This window comes from Engraulis encrasicolus, chromosome 6 (genome assembly GCF_034702125.1).
Source record: "Engraulis encrasicolus isolate BLACKSEA-1 chromosome 6, IST_EnEncr_1.0, whole genome shotgun sequence".
NCBI lineage: Eukaryota > Metazoa > Chordata > Actinopteri > Clupeiformes > Engraulidae > Engraulis > Engraulis encrasicolus.
In genome coordinates this window covers 22064581-22087080 of record NC_085862.1, presented here as the reverse complement: position 1 = coordinate 22087080, position 22500 = coordinate 22064581, and the positions used below count along the sequence as shown (strand labels likewise).

At 43.8% G+C, this 22500-nt stretch overlaps 2 protein-coding genes across 6 annotated transcripts in view; one reads left to right on the top strand and one right to left on the bottom strand.

Annotated features, from left to right (window-relative positions):
- The window catches only part of cldn33b (claudin 33b), a 6968-nt gene extending 5362 nt beyond the window's left edge, over positions 1–1606 (bottom strand). Inside the window, exon 1 of the mRNA XM_063200111.1 lies at positions 1560–1606. Coding sequence (XP_063056181.1) covers positions 1560–1599 — 40 coding nt within the window. The 5' untranslated portion in view covers positions 1600–1606. The remainder of the gene's footprint in view (positions 1–1559) is intronic.
- Positions 1607–9412: 7806 nt separating this feature from the next.
- Positions 9413–22500, top strand: part of wwc3 (WWC family member 3) — an 81113-nt gene continuing 68025 nt past the window's right edge. For all 5 annotated transcript variants that reach the window (XM_063200933.1, XM_063200932.1, XM_063200931.1 and 2 more), the window contains exon 1: positions 9413–9801. In XM_063200933.1, the coding sequence (XP_063057003.1) occupies positions 9656–9801 (146 nt within the window). In that variant the 5' untranslated portion in view covers positions 9413–9655. The remainder of the gene's footprint in view (positions 9802–22500) is intronic.

Sequence of the window (22500 nt, the reverse complement as noted above, 5' to 3'; positions counted from 1 at the left end):
GAAAGAAAGAAAGAAAGAAAGAAAGAAAGAAGCAAAGAATGGGGTGGGTGGTTGGGGGTAGAGAGACAAAGGAGGTAGAATTAATGAGAATGAGGAAGTAAAGCGAAAAGAGAAAGAAAAGAGGCACACAAGTAGAGGATGATCGTTAAAATGAGAAGCAGACAGAAAGAAATAAAGAGAGAAAGAAATGGAGAGAAGGTGGAGAGAAGGGTGTGTGTGTGGGGAGAGAGAGAGAGAGAGAGAGAGAGAGAGAGAGAGAGAGAGAGCGCTTTTCCACCGACTGCATGTTAAGCCAAATGTGCAATGTGCATCACGCCATGGAGCCTTTTGATGCCTTGATGCAAGCGCTTTATTTCATTCAGTGGCTGATTACAAACAGCACTCAGAGCACAAAAAGCATGATGTGCTATAAAAAATGTCAGACTGGTAGAAAAAAAACATTAACAAGGGGCTGAGCTGCTGTGATAACACAATATTCTTTGTCCAGGCCTTTACTATCAGCCTTTCCAAAGGAAGCCTAGTAGCTACTGAAGCTGTTGAACCTAAAAACTAAATTCATAACAGCATACAATACCACATGCTATACTTTCCCCTCTGTAAAATATTGTACATGGGCTACAGTATTGTTCAGTATTTTGTAACTTGTACATACAGTATTCCAACCTTTTTAAAGACACACTGTGTAGGGTGCACTGAGTAGAATTTGATCTTTTCATGTATATTTACAAAGTAGCTAACATTTAGTAGTATGACCAAATTACAGTATGTTTTGCAGCAAAAAAATGTCTATTCCTGGAAATTTTAAATGTAGAAGATCCCCCTTTTCATGTATGAAAAGCACAATTTTCCCAGTCATAATGAATACTTAGAATTTGGTGGTGGTGGCAAGTATTTGTGAAAAAATATAACATTTCTGAATGGGCAGCATGAATTCTGGAAATAAACCACTAAAAATATTACACAGTGCACCTTTAAATATAGGCTACTGCAGGCGTCACCATCGTGGTGCCCGCGGGCGTCAGGTAGCCCTCCAGGGGCTTCTGATGCGCCCACCAAGAATGTTAGTAAACAGTGACCACTACAAGATTTTAGTCACAGTCAATGTTTTTCTTAATTTATATAAAATAGTTTTCTTATAACCTATTAGCAGAATATTATTCAATCATAATGTGATTTGGGTATGATGTCAAGACATCAGTAGAGGATTTTGAACAAACAAGTAGACGTTGGGTAGCCCTCAGTTGCCCTCGGGTAGCCCTTGGTAGTCCTCGAGAAGCCCTTAGAACCAGAAAGGTTGGGGACCCCTGGGCTACTGTATTGCCAACTAGCGGTACATACGTCCTCCAGAAGTAGCCTCATAATGCACACTGCGACCACCAGTGGAACGCTATAATGGTCATTGAAGACTTTACTACCCTACTACTACACTACTGTGCCACAGTGCCTTTAGTAATACAGTAGAGCTTGGTTATTGCCATTCTGATAACACCACAATTTGAGTTAGAAGCTCTGAAGAGAAATGTGATTTAGCGGTTTGAGGGTACATATGTCTTTCCTACCTTTCATGGGCAGTGGCAGGAGCGCTGGGAAATGCGGCATTTGGAGGCATCTGGAGGCATGTGACTAGAGAGAGAGAGTGTATGTGTGTGAGAGAGAGAGAGTGAGAGAAAGTGCGTCCTTGTGTGAGTGTGTCAGTCTGTGTGTGTGTGGAAACAAAAGTATGTATTGTGCATTTGAAATGCAATGGCTGACAGTAGGAGGCCCGGGATGAAATTAATGCTGTGAAAAAATGTCATCATGTACGCAAAGCCTCCCCCTCTTTCTCTCTCTCCTTTCTTTCTTTCTTTCTTCCTCTCTCTCTCTCTCTCTCTCTCTCTCTCTCTCTCAATCACTCACTCACTCACTCACCCACGTCCACACGCCCATACGCACACACCATCCTTACGACCAAGGAAGTCAGCACAATAGAAAAAACATGGTCATAAATGTTCTAAGATTTATTAATCATCACAATATCTGCACTCTCAGCATAATCACAATCTCAAACAATGAGTGCCTCAGTATGCATTCATTGGAATTATATATAATAGCACTGAAACTTAAGGACTCTAAGAGGGAGTGACTCAGTGGACTAGTTCGCTGTACCATTACGCCGAGGACCTGGGATAATTAAATCAGCTAAGATTGAAGATTTTGTATCTAAACAGGATCTGGCTGAGTTGACTAGCAAAACCCTCCCCAAAAGTCACTCAGGCAGGCGGAACTAATCTAAATAATGCTGCTGCTAGAATTCTGACCAAAACAAAGAAAAGAGATCATATCACTCCAGTGCTTAGATTATTGTACTGCCCCCCAGGGATGTTTAGACATAAGTTTAAAACTCTTCTCATTGTCTGCAAGTCACTCAATGGCCAAGGCCCTAAATATATTGCATATATGCCAGAGCAATACCATCCTAAAAGATGCCTTTGGTCTTCAGAGTCTCATCTGCTGGTTGAGCCTAAGGCAAAATCCAGAGGAGGTGAAATGGCATTTAACCATTATGCTGCCAAATGTTGGAACCAGATTCCTGTTGAAATTAGAACTGCCCCGGCTAATTCAAGGCAAAATATTTGGTAGTGGTGGCTAGTGCTGCAATGGAGTTTTGATAAAAATCCACAAACTGCTCCCTATAGCACCATCATAGCACCTCCACCACGGCACCCCAGGATCACATCACATCACACATCATCACGGATGTTACAAAATCTGAGGGCAACAGTAGGGTTAAAAATAGCCCTATATTTTCCACTCAACAATACACACACAATCAGGCCTAGGTTGCCATTGTGCATAGTCTAACATGGCTAACATGACATTTAGGACGCAGGAAGCAAAATAAACATTCTGATTCATTTCATTAACCCCTTAAGACACAGCATTATAAATTAGCTGTTACCAGGATGACAATGATCAAGTTGTAATGTATTACTAAAGGCCCCATGCATTGTCATAGTAGTGTAGTACTATAGTGGTTCACTTTCAATGTCTATTACAGCGTGCCACAGGAGGTACGGCGTGCATTAAGGGGCTACGTGGGCTTCCCTTAGCAACTCTTGTGTCAATCTTTAAAAAACTGAAAACGTATAAGCTCCTAGGCCTTTTGAGATAGAGACACAGATTAAACACTGAAACGACAGGCTTGGCTTGGAGATGGGATGTTATGCCGTTTTTGTGTCAATTTTGTACAACTTTTGGTCCCCATAGAAAGCAACGGTGGAATGCTGTGATGGAATGTTTGTCACACTCTGGTCTCTTAGTGTAGGTTTTCGATCATAAAACGTCAACACCTTCACCTATAAACTTGATTGAACCTTTGTTAGAGAGGTCTGAAATATGACTCCAACTGGTGAAAATGCCATGTGCAAACTCTGTACAGCAATTTAAAAATCCCAATGGGATTTTCTTATTCATTTTGAAGTTTGTGTGCTAAGAGGTCAGCGCATCGGCCTCAAGATGTCCATTTTTTGACTGAACTATTTAACCTATAAACTTGGTTGGTTACGTTGTTAGAGAGGTCTGGAGTCTGACTCTGACTGGTGCCAGTTTCCTGTGCCAATTCTTTTTACTTTTTGAACTACAGTGAGTTAAAAAAAATGGAATGACTCAGCAGTCTGCTTTAACTGGACAATAGTAACTGTCAGTAGCCAGAACCAGAACAGGTATTGCCAATTAAAGCTAGGCTCAAACTACACGTCTATCGGCCCGATTCTCGGCTGAAACCCCCCTCACGACAAGTTAAAATAGCATGTAGGGCCTATGTTATTTATTTTGCTAAAACTGCTCAGCTCTGGCCCAAAAGGCAAGCCCCCTTTTAGATTTTTATGCAAGAATGCATTCTAGTCAGACCCTGAGACTTTTAGTCTCGGGCCTGGATAGCGAATCTGGCATACAGGTTATTTCCCGGTGGGCCAGCTGTTGGGTTTTATGTTTTTAAAGACTGGACCAGCCATTATTTAGCAGGGCTGTGCAAAAATGGCCCCAATCTAGCACTGGACCGTATATGGGCCTAGGGTCACTGTGTTTGTAGCCTACTACAAACATAAACTTGAATAATTAATATCATTAGAGCTGGAAACATCTCACATATAGGCGTATCAACTATCTAAAGGAGATACTAACTACCCGAGCAAGGTAATGCTATTACACATACACTTTTTTGTTTTTACCTTTCCAGTCAATCGAACAGTGAGAATTACATGTGTATGTGCTATGGTGAATTACACTAAGTATTTCCTTGCGTGTCCCCAAAGCTCTAAAACATGTTTGAGCACCCCTCATTGGACTAAGGGGAGATTAAATAGGAACAATGAAACCTGGTGTTACTGTGCAAAACGTGTGCAAATTGGCACCCGCAAAATGTCACTGACCAAGCGGGTCAGTCAGATTAGCAATGGGTCACAAACGTCAATCTTCCACTGACTTGACTGAAACTGTCACGTTTTTTTTTTTTTTTTGCTGTTTCGAAGCGAAAAAACAAAACAACTGTCGTGTGAGTCATATTGGAGCAGTTAAGTGTGCTTTTTTCTCTCTCCCACAGAATCTGCTGTAATGAATGGTTTAACTGCTGGAGATTTGGTGCAGCTCAGTGATATTACAAGCTTACTGTAAGTGCTGGCACAAGAACCCTAAATCCACTGTGCTACATACTCAACAGCTTGTCTTCAACCTGAATTGACACCATAGGTCTACTTGTGGTAGCCCTACATATGGTTTAGGCCTATATTATAGGCTATCGACATACAGGGAGAGAGCGGGAGAGCGAGAGAGCGAGAGAGAGAGAGAGAGAGAGAGAGAGAGAGAGAGAGAGAGAGAGAGAGAGAGAGAGAGAGAGAGAGCTTAGTGTCTGTTGTATTTTTCTAGCTTTTCAGATGAAATTCTCATTGCACAACCTGACAACCATTCTTCCTCAAGTTGCTACTTTTCATTCACCCATTCCTGTAGGCCCACTAAAGTTGCTGCTGAAGTGGGTCCATTGTGTAGTTTCTTTACGGATCCACGTGGGGGCGTCAAAAACCTTTTCAGGGAAAAAAAATGGGCTACATAACATGTTGCAAGAGCTATCTGGTTGCTCTGTAGCCTAAATGATAATAAATGCAGCAATTACCTGGTGTAGGTCTACCTACTGTTTGATTTTATTACATTGATTGATATCATTTTTGCATAGCTTAGGCTACATTTTATCAGGTTGCATCGGCCAATAACATGTTGTCCACATGGGAACTTACAGGCCTACAACGTTAGGCCTACTTACAGGACCAAGGTAGTCATGATCTTCCTCAGAGTGCAGGCAATGAGTAGGCCTATCTTTTCTACTACAAATAAATGACCGACTCAATGTAACACAAACCCTTGTAGGCAGCGGGCCAGAAATCCTATCTTGCAGGTTCGTCGGAGTGATCAGGTGGCAACTTGGTTTTTGCTGATATAAGTACTTGATAGTACATAAATCAATATTCCAGGTGTTGCCATCGTCAAAAGTTGCACATTGATTTAAAAAACAAAGGTTGAAATAGCGACATTTGGTAATGTGGGAATTTAATTAAAATTGTCCATTCAACAGGAAATGTGTCACCAACTCCTTTTGGAGTGCTTCACAAGTGTGAAACTTCCCAGATTACTGTGTATTATGCCTACCAACATTTCTCTGTGTGTGAAATGGCAGTTAGGCATAGCGCCACCATGTGGTAGGTGAATGAACTGCTTGAAATCACTGTAGCTACTGTTAATGTGTATATTCTATTAAACATACTTTGTGAAAAGTTATTTGATGTTGTAAAATAAGAAGATGGCATGGCAACAAAAGTACCACAGGTTAACAATTAATTTGAACTCAACATACATTGCTTGACATTACTGATAATTAGCCCTCTACTGCACACAATATGGCTATGCATGATTTTTTTTTTGTTCATTTTGAGACATTTTATTGATAAAATATATATATTTTTTTTTTATTATTATTTATCCTGTAGGCCCAATATTCTTATTTTTATTCAGTTTAAAATTGAACAAAACACGCAATTACCTCACGTAAACAGAGGTGCACAGTGATGGAATGATCATTACTAGGTTTGTGTGTGTGTGTGTCCTAAATGTCATGTTAATGAGACTGGCTGCTTGGTGTGGTGGTCATATTGCACATTTGGCACCCCGAGGGCCTGAGTTTGAAGCTGGACAAGCAAAGTTATCTCCCATTTGCTGTGTGTCCAGAAGTGGGCCATTGGAGACACCCACTGCATGTGAGCCATAATTCCGTGCAAGTGACCTACAAGGATAGGCTAATCTGTAGGACTCAGGCAGGGCTGGCCCAGGCATAAGCAAACTATGCAGTGGGTTAGGGCCCCGTCACCAGCCCACCCCTGGGCAGCAAAGTCCAGGAAGAAATGAACTCTATACTATATTCCCAGTCCAAAATTTCTTTCTGAGCCTCGATGGAAACGGGAGCAATTATGCTGTATATCGGGGGACACCTCAATGATGGTGGATACAACGTCCTTTTTCATGTACCACATTTAATTGTACAAACCCTACAATAAATGCAGAATATAACTAAAAGTAATAGTTTTGAAGTGAAACTAAGATATTCCTTTGTGATATATGGCTTCTGGGAAATTTTGCTCCAAATGGGCACATGATCTACAGACAGCCTGCCTACTGTATGTCCTCAGCTCCTAACCCTCACTTGTGCAAGTAGCAGTAGTTTATGCTTATTATTCCTCTAAATATGGGGGAGAATTGCTGTATCCAGCTTCAAGCTCAGACCACCTGGGTACTACAATAGTGGTACTGGGTAGGAGCCTACCTAAGAATCAGACTAATTGATAAAGTCAAAGCACACTAACTGTTGTCTCTATATATATAGTCTCTTTCTACAGGATGTTTATACCATTACTCCCTCTCTTCTACATTTAGATGTTCATCACTGGCATTGCTGACCTACAGTACCTAACTTCAGATGAAATTTCTCTAGCATGCAGATCCTGATGCGCTCATCCATAAAGCATTATTACATTCATTTTGTTTGTCAAAATGTGTATACATTATAAAATATCAGATATGTATACGATATTTCCAATTTTAAAAAGTACTTCAGAACATTTAGTTGTTGTCTTTACTGCATAAAATATATGTGATGATGTGGTTACACAACCACACACAAACAAAACAATAATAACAAAGTCACCCAAAAAAGTACCCCTTTATCGAACAACATTGCCTTGAGGCAACGCAAAGACAAAGTGTTCCAAACAATCACAAAGGGAAACCCTTTTTAAAACCTGATAAGAGTCTTCTATACAGCCTTGTGCGCATAAAATTATTTTTTATTTCATGATTTTATCATGTTTACTATCACTAATAATGCAAAAGATCTTGTGTCCTTCGCACCCCAAGAGGAAGTCTCGCCTTCAAATACTACAACATAGTGTCATCCAAACCACTCTAAATTGTTCCTTCATGTCTTTTCTAACATTCTGATTGGTTTTGATAATGTAAAGAGACACACACTGGACATGAGGCTTTAAAAACATTGTGTTGCCAGAGGGCAATGTTGTGCAGTGGAGGGTTAGAAGATTATGGCTTGTCATAACTATGAGCACAAAACAAGTAATCACCACGTCAGTTATTGCATGTTGTCTTTACGTGACCCTTTGACACAAGAATGATAGACACAAGGTGGAATATCCAGTAATAGTGCGCCAACTATGGGTCAAAGGTCAATTTTGGTATCAATAGGCCTGCATACTGTAATAATTGTATCAATGTGTCATCATTATTCCATGCAGAGCCCATTTTACCAATAATCTTATAGCCATGGTCTTTTTATTATAATGATATTATAATTATTCAATTGAGAAAATAGTAATTCAGATCTCTGCAGCAGTACAAGGGCAACAGCAACTACTGTACGTCTACTACTGTGTCGGAACTCAAAGAAATAATAAGGATTAAACAAAAAACTTGGAAGTCACTTCTCTCAGTTGCACAGTTTGATCAGCTGGAGTTATGTTTTCCTTTGTATGGGGAGTAGTACAATAGTTCTAACTAAGAATGTGTGGATGCGTGTGTGAAATGTTTGAATATGAATATAGGGTTTGTGACTCTAATGTGTGCATCCATATGCTAGATTACAAGGCATGAACACATTGCAAACGTGTAAACTTTCACGTAGCAGTTAATAAAGTCCATAGGCCTAATTAATACTGGCAAGGGATATGAAAGTTTCAAAGAGGGCATGGCGTTCCACATGTTCAATGGCGCCCGCATAGGGAGCCATGATGACGCGCACAGAATATCCTGCAAAATAGTCATATTTTAGTATTTTCTTCCATCTTGAGTCTAGATTGTAATGTATGCAATGCATGTTGTTCTATAATTCAACCAATCAACTGTCATGTTTGGAGAAAAACATGGTTTGAAGTAAAGAAATGGTCCAAAATTTCATGGAAAATGTTGTTACAAAGCAATCTGTAAAATGTTATTACTGAACAGGAAGGAAAACTTTAAAACTCTGTTTCTACCCATAAATAAGCAAAAATTAATATAGCGCCCCTTGTGGTGGCCAAATGTGCAGGCTGACGCCGTGGCAACAGGCAGATTTGGATTCAGCACCCCCAAATTGATCAAGAAAACATGTTTTTAAGTTGCCACTAAACGGTCACAACGAAACTCATTTTCTAGATGAGCTATGATTCCTGGCCCACTGCCTATTGGTGATAAGTAGGCTACATGCTGAAGTAGGCAATACCTGTCACAGTGGGGCGCTCCAACGTTAAAAAGGCTGATGTTACTGTCCAAGTATTTTTACACATTTCTTTATTATCTATTCACTTTTATTCACAATAGGCCTATGTTTTTATATTGTTAGGCTAAATTAGGCATATTTGTATAGCCTAGTAGCCTATTTTATTTCACCAAATTAGCAAGAACTAGGCCCTGGCCTGTTCGTCCAAACTAAAAATGGGCTATGCAGAATAATAACCCAAAACTTCTGGGTGTCTTCATGGGTGACAAAATGTGCTATGCAGCAAGAATTATGAAGTCAGTGGGGATGACAACCATTTGTATGGGCCAATCTAACAAAAATACATCGCCCAAATACATAGCCTAAATGAAGAGTTATGTGGCATATCTTTCCATTATATTTCCCAGGTTTTTTTTTTTCACGCAATAATATACCTGAAAAAGTGAATAGGCTATTCTTTATAAACCAAAGTAAACCGGTTACCTTCCTTCTGCCACTAAAATGTCAAAATCATGCGGCTCACTCTATTGGACCAGCGCGCTCGTTTTAATCCTACGTTCTGTCTCGTGGGCACCCCTTATGCAAATGTCCTTTGCCCGAATATGGACACCACGGAATGAAGTGTTCGAGGAGGCAAACATGGAGGACCGAGGCAGAGAGTCATGAGAACGCTGCAAAAGTTTTTAGATAGTGGATGCAGGCAAGCCTGTGTCGTTTACTTTCGAGTATATGATTCAGTTGTTTTGTGTTCTTGTCGTTTAAGTCGCAGAAAGAAAATGTTTGTGATGCAGTAGAAGATAAGTCGTAGTTTTTTGGAGAAAACGCAGGGGGTCTGGCGCTGGCGATATCCCCCTCAACCATCCCAACGCTATGCCGTGGGTGAGCAGCAACAAGCGAAGAGAAAGCTCGGAGCTGCCGCTGCCCGCGGGCTGGGAGGAAGCACGGGATTACGATGGCAGAGTGTTCTACATTGACCACAACACTCGACAAACTTCTTGGATTGACCCAAGAGACAGGTAAACGGTCACCCTGAGCAATAAATCTCGGCTCCTCCATCATGAGGAAAACCCTCTGGTTTATCTGTCGATTAAAGTCGTTAAGCATTAATCAATCGCATCCAGAGTTGGCTGCGACGCGAGGGCGGGGGCTCGCGATGATGACTATCCCAAGAAGTTGAGAATTGATAGCAAACCCAAAACCACAAATGGTGTGACAGACTAATGATAAGGTTGATCTATCTTTCCCAGAGATTCGTACACTTTGTTTGGCTACTATAAGTGGGAGTCTATGCGTGTTTCAGCCACACAAAGAACAATAACCCTCAGACATCCAACGGGACATGTATCAACTTTTGCTATTATGTATCGGCTAATGTTTTAGTGGTTCCACAAAGTGATGTTACAGTAGGCCTATCATTCAGTGGAAACATTATGTCGTGGTGTGGGAGCTGCTGTTGTAGCGACATGTCAGTGTGGTGTGGAGTTGATTTGAGCCGCTGTGGTGCTGACTACAACAGTGGGTGTTTTTCACGGTTTGTCAGGACAGTTTCTCAAAATCGGCAACGTGTGGTGCCCCCTTTCAACCACCCATACTTGTCCATGGCGTCGTAGCTGTTAATGTTGTTAGACTACTGACTCTCACAAGAACTATTAGTAACATATCCATTGTTTTGAGTAAGGTTATCTTGAAAGAGAAGACGAAGGTGTAGCCATTTGCATCACTGGTATGAAAAAGTCCTCTGCATTTCTACAATGTAGACAAGTAGGCTAGTCATGGCCTATTTCAGGCACAGTGTCTGCCTTTCTGTACCAACCGAAATTTGCATTTGACTTGATGTGATGACATTTTTACAAGCCAACATACTGGAGTAATAGTAATTCGACAAGGCCAGGCCAGAATGTGGGAAACATCCCATTGTTGAGGGACTCACTGTAGGGCTATGGCCTAGTATGTTAAATCAAAACAATGAAAAGCATGGACATTTTAAGAGCCCTCTAAATGTCAATGTTATTGCTTAAATTCCTTTCCAGTACTAATGCTGGTTCCTTTCATCAGTGTAAGAGGTTTTTTTTTATTTTATTTATCAGAGCCAGGGAGTTGGAATGGTTTAGATTTCGTTGGGCAAGTCTGTTGTATCCATATTGGGATTGTTTTTCCCCTTAACCCTACCCTTGATGTAGGCCTATGAAGGTAGAGTGAGAGGGATGGGGTTTCCTCTGGATGTGTCTGACTGACAGGCCCTCTACTGTACTAGTCGATGTTGAATGCAGATGTTATTGTCTGCTGCTGTTTCCCGTCACTGGTATTTATGTAGGCCGACAGTCAGATTTTTGTTATTAAATAATTTGCCCACACAACTGAATATTGTTCAGATGGGCAGTTAAACACGCTAAAGTCAGAACCAGCATCAAGAAGATTAAGTTTATGTTTAGCCATTCAGGTTTCCTGATGACCGGACCCACAGTTTAAATGTACATATCATTTTTCTGTGCTCAAGAAAAACATTTAATTTTAGGGCCATGAAAACATATGGCCCTGTTTTTTTCCCTCAAAAGAAACCAAAATGTTTTATATAGCAAAAAAACATTAATGCAAACAGAACCCCAAATGAAAGGGAGAATTGAACTGTAGCTCCCAGAGTTCCGTGTGCAAATATGTGTGGAATGCTAGTTGGGCCAGTGGGAAAGCTGTGCTGTAAGGATGTGCTGTGTTTTCCCCCAGCCTAGAAACGAGCTAAAACCAGGCTTTCAGCTAGAGCCATTTAAACACACCGCTTCTCACCCACCGAGCCCCAGGCCCAGGCCTCAGCTCAATGGGGAGGGATTTGCTGCCGGTGGCAAGGTCACACACACACACACACACACACACACACACACACACACACACACACACACACACACACACACACACACACACACACACACACACACACACTTTTTTTAAACTGTGGTCATTGACTTTAAAACAATGAGCAACAATTTCAGCACCTCTGACTTGGGCCTCAGTATAGGAGGGTGACCCAGGAGTAGGGTGGACGCTATTGTATTCAGAGGAAGAGCATTATCAGCTTGCTCTGGTTTTCACTGTGCTCGTCTGTTTGGGTTTGCCTTGTGGCTACAATAGCCCTTTTTTTCTCCTCGGTCCGTGAGGGCAAAGTGAAAAGCCATCAATGTAATGTGTTTTTCTTTTTGACAAGAGGCTCATGTTAAATCACCTCTTCAAGATTGACAGCTTGTGAAAACAAAATGTACAGACGCCCGACTCTGGTGTTAAGTCTGACTATGGAAAAAAAACACTTTAAAAATGTATATAGTACTTCATCTGACCAAGTATGTATACACGTCCTAAGGCTCAGTGTAATGACAGTTCTATTTATCATATGCCTTTAATACAGGGGTGGATTTCTCAAAACCAAAGTTGCTTACTACATTAGCTACTTTGTTGTTTTCAATGCATTTTCCCATTGGCAACTACCGAAGTTGCTAACAGGCTAACAACTTCCCTTTTGAGAAATGCACCCCAGAGTTGTAATGGGGTTAATTGTAAGTGTTGATTTAGCACCTAGTGAAGTGATGACTGTGTAAAGACATCTCTGAAAATGTGTGCATACTTGGTTAAGCTGTGCCTTACCCAACATTTTTTTCTTGAGAAATGCGTAAGCTTAATTGTCATTAAGCGGGTGATATTTGACTGAGGTTTGGTCAGTCATTCTTCAGAAGTGCTTGTTCAAGCTATAGCAGTGAACCACTGTGAATGATGGGTTGAACCAGTAACCAATAGAAGCATCCCTGACTGCAGGTTTGCAGTGCAAGTAGACATGGTGGAAAATGTATCTTCAAAGTCTTGTATTCATCCAGCTCAGTCATGGTATTTAAAGAGATAAATTGTAAGCATTGTCATTTTTTTGTAAGATGAAGATGTTGCGTGGGATGGGGGGAAAGAAATCAAGGTGATGAGATAAGAGCTTTAAAGACATGTACAAAACTGTGCTGTTTCCAGACAGTGGGAGTGATTAGAACTACACTGTACAAGTGTCTCCTCTGTGTTATGTGTGTGAACATGATGGCAGTCCAAGCTTATCAAGAGAAGTAGCATATGTCTTTTGTTTGGGAGATTAGTGCCCCAATTTTATAAAGTGTAATCCTTGGCCAAGGCTTACAAATTGGGATTACATTAAAATGGGGATGTTCACAGATAATCTGTGCAAAGGGATAATCTCATAATAACTTAAAAAGGTTGTTATTAGTTCGTCTGGTATTTCATTTGCCTTGACACTAATAATGCCTCATTGGCCTAATATTTAGTCTCGTACTGTATACCAAAGTTGATGCAAGTATGAGGGACGGACTCTATACGGTTGGTGTAAGTAGAGGTGATCTAATGGTCATCAGCCTGTGTGTAATGTGTTAATGTGTCAATAAGATCAACTTTTGCAGGAGAGTGTGTAATAATGAGTTCAAGTGTCACTCCGAGTCCGCCGCTTACCAACTGGAAGGACTGCTTATCTGCAGCCTTACAATAGGTCAGTTACACTCCCCACTCGACTGGGCTACTCTTCAGTGTACATTTCTGAAAAGTGAAACAAATAAAAGCCACTTTTCATGGCTCGGTAGAATGCTTGGACTTGACAGCTGTGGTGTCGGTAAGCCTCATTGTCATGCCGTGTCTAGCCGAGCCTCCTTTTTTCTCTCTTTGTTTTTGTTTTGGAAGGAGCCGAGTAGCTGACTGGAATCTAGATAAGAAAAACCTGATCTACTCGACGACTTTACCCCTCCACCACTACAAATGCACCACCACCACCCCGGTCCCCCACTTGCTGGCAGTCATATGATTACCAGCTTTTGTTACTTGCGGCTGAAGTTACTGCCTCACCGCAACGCTGGACACCAAGCCACCAAGCCCAGCTGCGTAGTGCGGATGGAAGCCTGCTCGGCCGAGCCAGCACCGCCACGGTCTCTGTCTCTGAGCTGTCTCTCAGAGATATTTTATCTCGAGCTGATTCCTGAGGAGTGGATGGTGGTTATCTTTTTAAGTATTAAAAAAAGTGTCTGGGGTTTCAACACTGCGGTGGCTGTAGTTTAATTGTGGCCAACGGTTTTGCGTGTCAGAGGTCAACCATGGGGTCCTATTGGTTTTTTTTAACATTTTTTTTAAAGAAAAGAAATGTCCTTCCTGTGTTTTCTTCTTGCAGTTTCTTTTTCTCTCCGCACTAGGACATAGCCACCCTGAAGGAAAGCAATTCATCAGCACTAGTGTTACTGCACTTGTTTTGAGTCATCACGAGACAGGTCTGCTGAGCTCCTCTGACTCCCGTGAGGCCTGTTTTCAGTCAACCGTCGTGATGGCAGGACAGGCTTTCTGTGTTCCAGTGTTTTTATTTTAAAATAAGCAATTTTACTCAATCCAGTATGCCTATGCACGTGATGGACAGAGGACATCTTGTCAACTTCCGCATGCAGACAGCAATGCATTCTGGATGGAAATGTTGCATGATGGTTAGAAATCTTGTCCGACTTGCCAAATTTCAGTCATGCAGTGACATGTGTCATGATGTTAGACTCTCGCGGGATCGATGTGATTGCAGACCCACCTTGCAACTCCTGCATTTGCTTATCCCCAGTGATGCTCGTCGCAAGGGTCTGCATACTGCCTCCGCGGTGACGCACCTTGAACTGGTCGACCAAACGCTCGCTGACGTCTGTGCAGACGCGTTGTCCCACACCCCTAAAAAGTTTTCACTGCACCTCACTTCTACCCCTCCTCTCCCTCTGTCCCTGCACACCTCACATGTGAGTTGCTACGTAGATCAAACTGGTGTGAGCTCATCGTCTTGTGCAAATTTGTGGCATTTGGGGATGTCCCTGATGTGACGTGACGTGACGTGACATGTGTGCGTCAGTGGAGGCATGCATCGCCAGGCCTCCTAGGCCAGGGGGATGGTTTTTATGAGGTGGCATCAGCTATGTGACGACTTGTAGTGAAAAGTAGGACCTGCGTGCGAATTCACTACGCAGTCACCTGGGAAACCGCTGGAGTCGTGTCGTCGTTGCCAAAGAGGACATTATTCCAGCACCATAATAGATCTTACTCTGACGCTAGTGCCCAATTCTCTCAGACTTAGAACACGGTCACAAATATAGATGGGCAAATATATACATTGGCACACATGAATACATTGCCTACATGCCCAATATTGTCTGTGTGCATTCCATTAAATTCTTTGTCTTTAGCCTGGATATTGGGAATGTTCTATGATCCCTCTCATACCATGTTCACACTCAAAATGTTTTGTTTTCCTACAGTCTGACATCTGTCAGAGACAGACAGATAGACCCTCAATCCCTGTCTGCCTTTTGTGTTTTTATTCAAGAAATATTGATTAGCATCTACAGCTCAATGAAAACTGTACAACAAACAAGGGCGTTGTGGAGAAAAGGCAAGCTGTTGTCTGAGAGGTATCTCAGTCCTCAGTCCCGTCTAACCTACATAACCCCCACCACTGCCAGTCCCCCTGCAGATAAGGTGTTTTGTGGGGATGAGGGAGGGTTTTTTGTCCCTGAGGAATGAACACAATGTCAGGCATGCCTACACTCAGTGTTGCCAGATTGTTGCCAATTGGGCTACTTGGGATGAGCGTCTGGGGGTAAAAACGGGAAAAATTGGCCATTTGGCGTTATTTTTCAGCCGTTTTGGGCCCATAGAAGTCAATGTAATTTGCTGAATTTGGCTGGAATTCAGCGCATTTTGACATTTTTTGAGAACCTTTTGGGCGGGATTTGATTTGGTCAGACACATCTGGCAACACTGCCTACACTAACGCCCGGGGCTGCCAGAGCGCCAGCAGAGGGTGGGGTGAGGGTGGTGGGGCTGAGGGGAGGGAGAGGTGCTGGACTGGAGAGGTGGGTGCTTCCATATGCCAGTGGCCGCAGACAAAGCTGCCCAACAGAGGCAGTTCCCACATGGCTCAACCCCCCCGCCCCATCCCACCACACCATCTATCCATTCCTAACGCTGCCCCTGCGCCTCTCGGGACAAAAGTGTTCAACTCCACTCCAAACTCTCCACCACCCTGCTTCAGCTAATGTCAGCCCCAGCTCAGCCTGGGCCATCTTTGCTGCTCTGAGACTCGACACCGCCTCCCCCCTCCCAGTCCTAGCCCTCTACCTCTCACCCTCACCTGCCCACCTCCACTCAAATCTCCATCCAATCCAACTTGGCCTGGACCAGCTTTGCCCCCCCTAGGACTCTGAGGGTGCATCCCAATATGTGACCTTGCCTCCTCCACTTGCGCTTGTCTCCTCGCTCCGTCTCCTGGGCTTTTGCAAGATATTGAAATATAATGCTGTTGTCAGTGATGTCATCATGACGAGAAGCGAGTGGAGGAGGCAAGTGGAGGAGGCAAGGTCCCATATTAAGATGCACTCTGAGTCTCCCCACTCCCAGCACTGCTCTGCTGCTTCCTGTTCTGGGTTGTAGAGGTCCCGACCCAGTCTCGAACCCGCAACATCAACAAAACAACAAACTCCACCTAGGCTACTATAGGAGGCAGATGTGCTACCAATTCTGTATATCTGTATGTTTCTTAGGTTCCGGGAGGAAGATTTACTAACATTGTATTCTACTTGGTAGCTCAGTAACAGGGCTAGTAATCTGGCATACAGGGCATTTTCACGGTTGGCCAACAGTCCTCAGAGGCCAATGTCATTGTTTTTTCACAGATGCTGTTGTTTTTGTCATTTTCCTTTGTCTTTTTTAGAGACCGACAGCCCATTAAGTCCATGTTTAATATTATACTACATAATATTGGAGAATAACAGGCTGTAAGAGGGGCTGGTCTTTGTCAAAAATGCCCATGCTCCTTTTTGGACCCAGTTCAGCCCTGCTCAGTTACAGCTCATCTGCTCTTCTGTGCTGCTGCTCTCTGGTCTCTGCTCTGCTCCAGCGCGGCGGCCCCACCAGCCTGCATTATTAGCTGTGTTATGCAAGGGCCGCTGCCGGCCTGCCGCTCCGCAAAGGGAGGCCTTTGTACGTGGTCACAAAGCACACCAAATTCAATTATTCTGGAAAGGGGAGCCAGCCTTGTTGTCAGCCAGCCACCGTCCGAACGGTTATTCAGAGCCGGTCAAAAAAAAAAAAACCTCACTGATCATCGTGCTCCAGCCACCAACCAACTGACCGACTGTCCATTTCTGCTTCTGTAGGTGTTTTTATTATTGGGGTGTTGTTTTTTTTTCTCTCCCATCCCTCCACCTCTTGTTTCCAGCTGGGTGGTGATGGTGGTGTTGTCCGCTGGCAAATATGCTATTGTTGTGTCCACTGTTGGGAGTCAGACATTGTGTTTGTGTAGCACTGGTGGTAGCTGCATTGCCACGCTTCCTTTTAGAAGTCGCGCAAGTCATGATGTTTTAGTGTTTGTTATTCTTCTTCGAGCTTTGTTTTTTTCATGCCATTTCTGCTTTACACCATCTTACCAAACCTCAAAATTAAAACATTATGTTTCATAATATTTCAAATTATGCTCTTCTGAGATTTCTACGTGTTTTTTTGCAGAAATCAGCAAATCCTGTTACAGAAAGAAAGCAAACTGACAGGGGCATTCCTGCAATTATTTTGGTGCGGTCGGGTCGTCCCAAGGCCTCATTGTCCAGAATGTTCCTCCAGGCCCCTCCCTGTTCCCTCTTCCCCTCCCCTCCCATCCCAGCATTCATTGCTAGATCCTGACACAGGAAGTCAGACAATTCCGAAACTCCTAAAAATGCCAAACTGCCGCAGTGTCAACAAACAAAGCGCAGCGCCGCTCTTGTTGGCACTGCTTTGTGAATCTCCAGGTGAGGAGGAGTTCTTGTTGCATCCCCTCAAAGACACACACACACACACACACACACACACACACACACACACACACACACACACACACACACACACACATACTCTTGCCATTTTTGGCCCTGTCAGACTTAATTGAGTGCTTCCCATGTATAAATTAATCACGTGTAGATTTAAAAACTTGATTTCCCCAAGTGCAACAGTAATAAAAGTGGGTTTCCAAACTGACTTTGTTGAAACAGATTAATTTGTTTGTTTGTTTTGTTTGTTTGTTTGTTTGTTTGACTGGCTTTTGGAGATGCTGCAGTCCTAATGGCAGGGGCCCCACATTCACCAACCTGTCACTATTCACAGTTCTTTCTGTTGGGTTGTTGTTGATTCATGCTTGTGTGGCTGTGGCTGCCACACTCATTTCTCATTGTTGGAAAGCAGTTTTTGGCTTCGCAGAAACCTGTTGGCTCTGACCGACCTCCGTCCAGACATGTGATGTTTGGCTGCCAAGAACATCAGTCACTGAGGCAGCAAGTGTGTGTGTGTGTGTGTGTGTGTGTGTGTGTGTGTGTGTGTGTGTGTGTGTGTGTGTGTGTGTGTGTGTGTGTGTGTGTGTGTGTGTGTGTGTGTGTGTGTGTGTGTGTGTGTGTGTGTGTGTGACTTGTGCGCGACTTGTGGAAGCGTGCGTGCGTGTGCGTGCGTGTGGAAGGTCAGGGACAGAGCTCTCAGTTGGACATCAGGCTGGCACAGTGATTGAGGATGTGGAACCCACCCCATGTAGCAGCCTCCATGTGTTCATTAACCTCTGGTGCTCTGCTCTGGCCTGGTCTGTCTGGTCTGTGCTCTGGGTAAACCCTTCAGATGTGTGGAGGCTGGACGAAAGGGGCGTGTGCCATTATTGTTATCAGAGCAAGGCAGGATGTGTGAAAGTTACGGTACGCCTACTGCACCGCATGGCATGGTGCTCCGCTGGTGCTGCGTTATAGCCTAGGCCATACTGGCTGTAATTACATTACGTTACACTTTTATCCAAGGCGACTTAGTTATTTACAAGGTATTGGTTACAGTCCCTGGAGCAATGCAGGTGAAAATGCCTTGTTCAAGGGCTCTTCAGCCATGAATGGAGGTGTAGGGTGGGATTCGAACCTGCAACTCTCTGATCACCTCCTTAACCACTAGGCCACAGCAGCTTAATGCAGCTTAACATTTCGTGAGTCAAGATGGCTTAGCCAACAGTCTTGTCTCTGATATTTCAAATTTTCCTGTGGTTTTGAACTAATTAATATTAAGAAATAATCTCAAATTAAGACAAAAAAACCTGATTATTAAACCTTGTCATAGTCACTATTTTTTTTAACATCGTTGGTGGGCACCTTAGAAGTTCTTAGAGGGGCCACCAGGAGGGTATGCTAAGAACATGGGTAAGTGATAAACCAGGTTTAGTTAACCAACAGTGATTAACCTGCCAATAGACATACCTACATGCATCATTTAGGTAAGAACATGAGGGCTCCAAGCTCTTCTATTAGATGACTTACCTCTACCACAAGGTTAACTTAACCTGGTTTACTACTGAACAAGCTTCTAAGAACACCCCCCTGGTGCCAGCGGACACTCCGTTGGTGATGCCAGGGTCAGAGAATTGAGGTTGCGGGAGCCAGTCTCTACAGTGTGCCATCATGGCGGGAGCCAGTCTTTAGCTGTGGTGTGCCATCATTGCGGGAGCTTTTCAAGGCCTCACACCTCGCTATCTGAGGAATGAGGAGTTAGATGGAGGCGAAGCGTGAAGAGGAATATTAAACCCTCTGACCCCTCGTTTGGTTTGGTTGTAGGTGCGCCAAGATTTGTGTGTGTGTGCGTGTGTGCGCGTGTGCGTGTGTGCGCGCGTGCGTGCGTGCGTGTGTGCGCGTGTGCGTGTGTGCGCGCGTGCGTGCGTGCGTGCGTGCGTGCGTGCGTGCGCTGAATGTGAGTCTTTTGTGGTGTGTGTGTGTGTGTTCCTGTGTGGACATGCTCTATGTTTTTGCCTATTAAGACGCATAATTCATAAACCACATGACATTATTAACAATTTTGGAAAGAAGACGTACTGCTGTCCTGTCAAATATTGACTTGTGATTTATGCTGATTCGGTTCATCGTGTATACACTGACTGCCTAAACTGCACATTGTGCTGCGTGAGTCTTAAGCGGTTTCAACACAAAGTAGCGCAAACCTATTCATGCATGGCAACATTATGAGCCAACCAAGGCATCCTATTACATTCCGCACTTTGCTCTCACTCACTCACTCACTCACTCACTCACTCACTCACTCTCTCTCTCTCTCTCTCTCTCTCTCTCTCTCTCTCTCTCTCTCTCTCTCTCTCTCTCTCTCACTCACTCACTCACTCACTCACTCACTCACTCACTCACTCACTCACTCACTCACTCACTCACTCACTCACTCACACACTCACACACTCACACACTCACACACTCACACACTCACTCACTCACTCACTCACACACACACACACACACACACACTTTGTTTGCACTATACCTTAGCAGCATCTGGCAGTGCAATAGACTATTGCTAGTCCTTCGGTATTCTTGTACAGGTATGCACGGCCTGCTATGAAGGGAAAAGGGTATGACCCACACAAAAAATGGCAAAGGTATACTTAACGTATTCTTTTACAAGATTTAAATATTTGGCTGTGGCAAACCTTATATGACACTGTAGTGTACTTTGCTGTACACTAAACCACACGTAGGCAAGATACTTGAACTAATTTCTTGTTTGGCATTGTGAATAAATTAGCAAAGGAAAGGTACTCTAGTAACAGCCTACAGGAGGGAAATGATGGCATACACCAAGTACGTGTGTTTGTGTTAAGTGTGATCAGTGTTTCCCGCAAAACATTTGTCAAGGTGTGCGGATGTTAGCATTTGTGACTCCCATGACGGGAAAAGGCTATACAGTTTTATATCAATTATGATATGACCAAGCCATCAATCTATTCTTTATTATTATTATTTTTTTTTTAATTGAGGGTTTTATACCTTTATTGAACAAGCCATCAATCTATTTTTTTTTTTTTAATTGAGGGTTTTATACCTTTATTTGATAAGACAGTTTGAGATGGTGACAGGAAGTGAGTGGGAGAGAGTGATGGGGAAGGATTGCAAATGACTGCATGGAACCATTACCATTAGGCCACGGTTGGGCCGCCATCAATCTATTCTTCATACTCTTCTTGTAAAGGAATTACATTCGCAACATAAACTCTTCATCTTTTCAGGGCATAGTCAAAGTAGGAGGGTCTTTTTGTGAAGGTTGCTGGCTACCTTAACTCTAAAGTACTGGGGGAGACCCTGACGTTTGGTGCACCCCGATCCCACAGATGTTCTTTGCAAGTATGCAGCCAAGGTCAAGGCCACTCTCCTCTCATCTTGAGCCTTAAAGGCCACAGTATGGCTGTAGTCTGGGGCATTAGCATGTCAGGGATGGGAGAGGGGCAAGCACAGCAACGGCCCTTGGGGCCCTCCAGTTCCCATGCAGTGGGGGTCGGGGTGGGAGGTAGTCCTGGTCCCGTGTGTGTGTGAGAGACGCTGTGTGTCTGGGTGAAAGTGCGTGCGTGTGTGTGCGCGTGTGTGTGTGCGTGCGTGTGTGCGTGTGTGTGTGAGTGCGTGTGAGAGAGTTGGTTAGGCATGGGTTCTAAATATGTCTGGAGACAGAGATGCCGTGCTCCATGCGCTCAGTGCAGGGGCGGCGCGCTACTTATAGTATGCCTATTTCCATAAGATGGGGGAACATAATAGAAGGAGGGGAAGTGAAATGATGGGAAGGGCTCCCGACGTCTCTGTCTGTCTGTCTGTCTGTCTGTCTGTCGGTCTGTGTCTGACATGCTCAGCTGCCTAGGCTGCCTCCCAGCCCCTGTTCAGAAGGGGGGGGATTCACATATATGGCATTCCTCCCAAACGTGTTTTCGCATCTCTGCTTTTAAACCCAGAGTGGAATTTTTAGACTGGGGCACTTGTGCGACGAAGGCTTTATTGAGCCGTGTGGGTGTGTGTTTGTGTGTGTAATGGTTTGCCTGTCTGTGAGAGAGAGAGAGAACGAGAGAGGGAGAACGAGAGAATGAGAACGAGTACATGTGTGTAAGGGTGTGAGTGTGTGTGTATAGGCTATATCTCTTGGGGAGGCTTAACAGAGGTAACAGTATTTGTCAAGACTCCTCAGGAGAGGCATTGCGTGGCACGCTGTTATTTGCAGCACCGCATTTTTGCCAGGGAGTTAAAAACGACGGCCATTCCGTCCCGGCGTTTTCCAATATCGGCCCATGGCCATGTATGAGCAGGCCCTATCTTGGTGTCGGGCCACATTTGTTGTCGGCGGTGTCACACATGTGATGCTCTTAATTCCCAGAGGTCAGTCTCTAAGACTTTTTCCGGCACGGTGAGGGGTTGGAGCGGAGGAGGCCTTCAGTTGTCAACGTTTTGGGCACGGCAGAAATGTTAATGCCTCACATTAATAGCGGAATAGCTTCGCTTTTGGTCACCGCGGACCTCGCAAGCAACCAGTGCGATGAGGACAGATGGGAGGATGGATTGGGACGTGGTGGCTCGCCGCTAATTCTGCTCCGTGAATGTGAATGTGGGGAATCTTGACCTCAGGGAATGCACTCGTTGTGAGTGTGCATTAGTTGTGTCTGGTGCGCATCGTGGTTCACATTGTAAGTTGGTAATCATGTGCTGTGTCTGGTGTTGGGGGGGATGGTCGTTTTCGGTGAGATGGTGCACGCCATGTAATCTGCTGTAGTCATGTAAATGTGCCTGCATCTTAATTTAAGATGCTGGCGTGGATGCCCTGCGGAAAAGAGTTTGGCGTGGCTAAACCCATGTCACGGCACGACA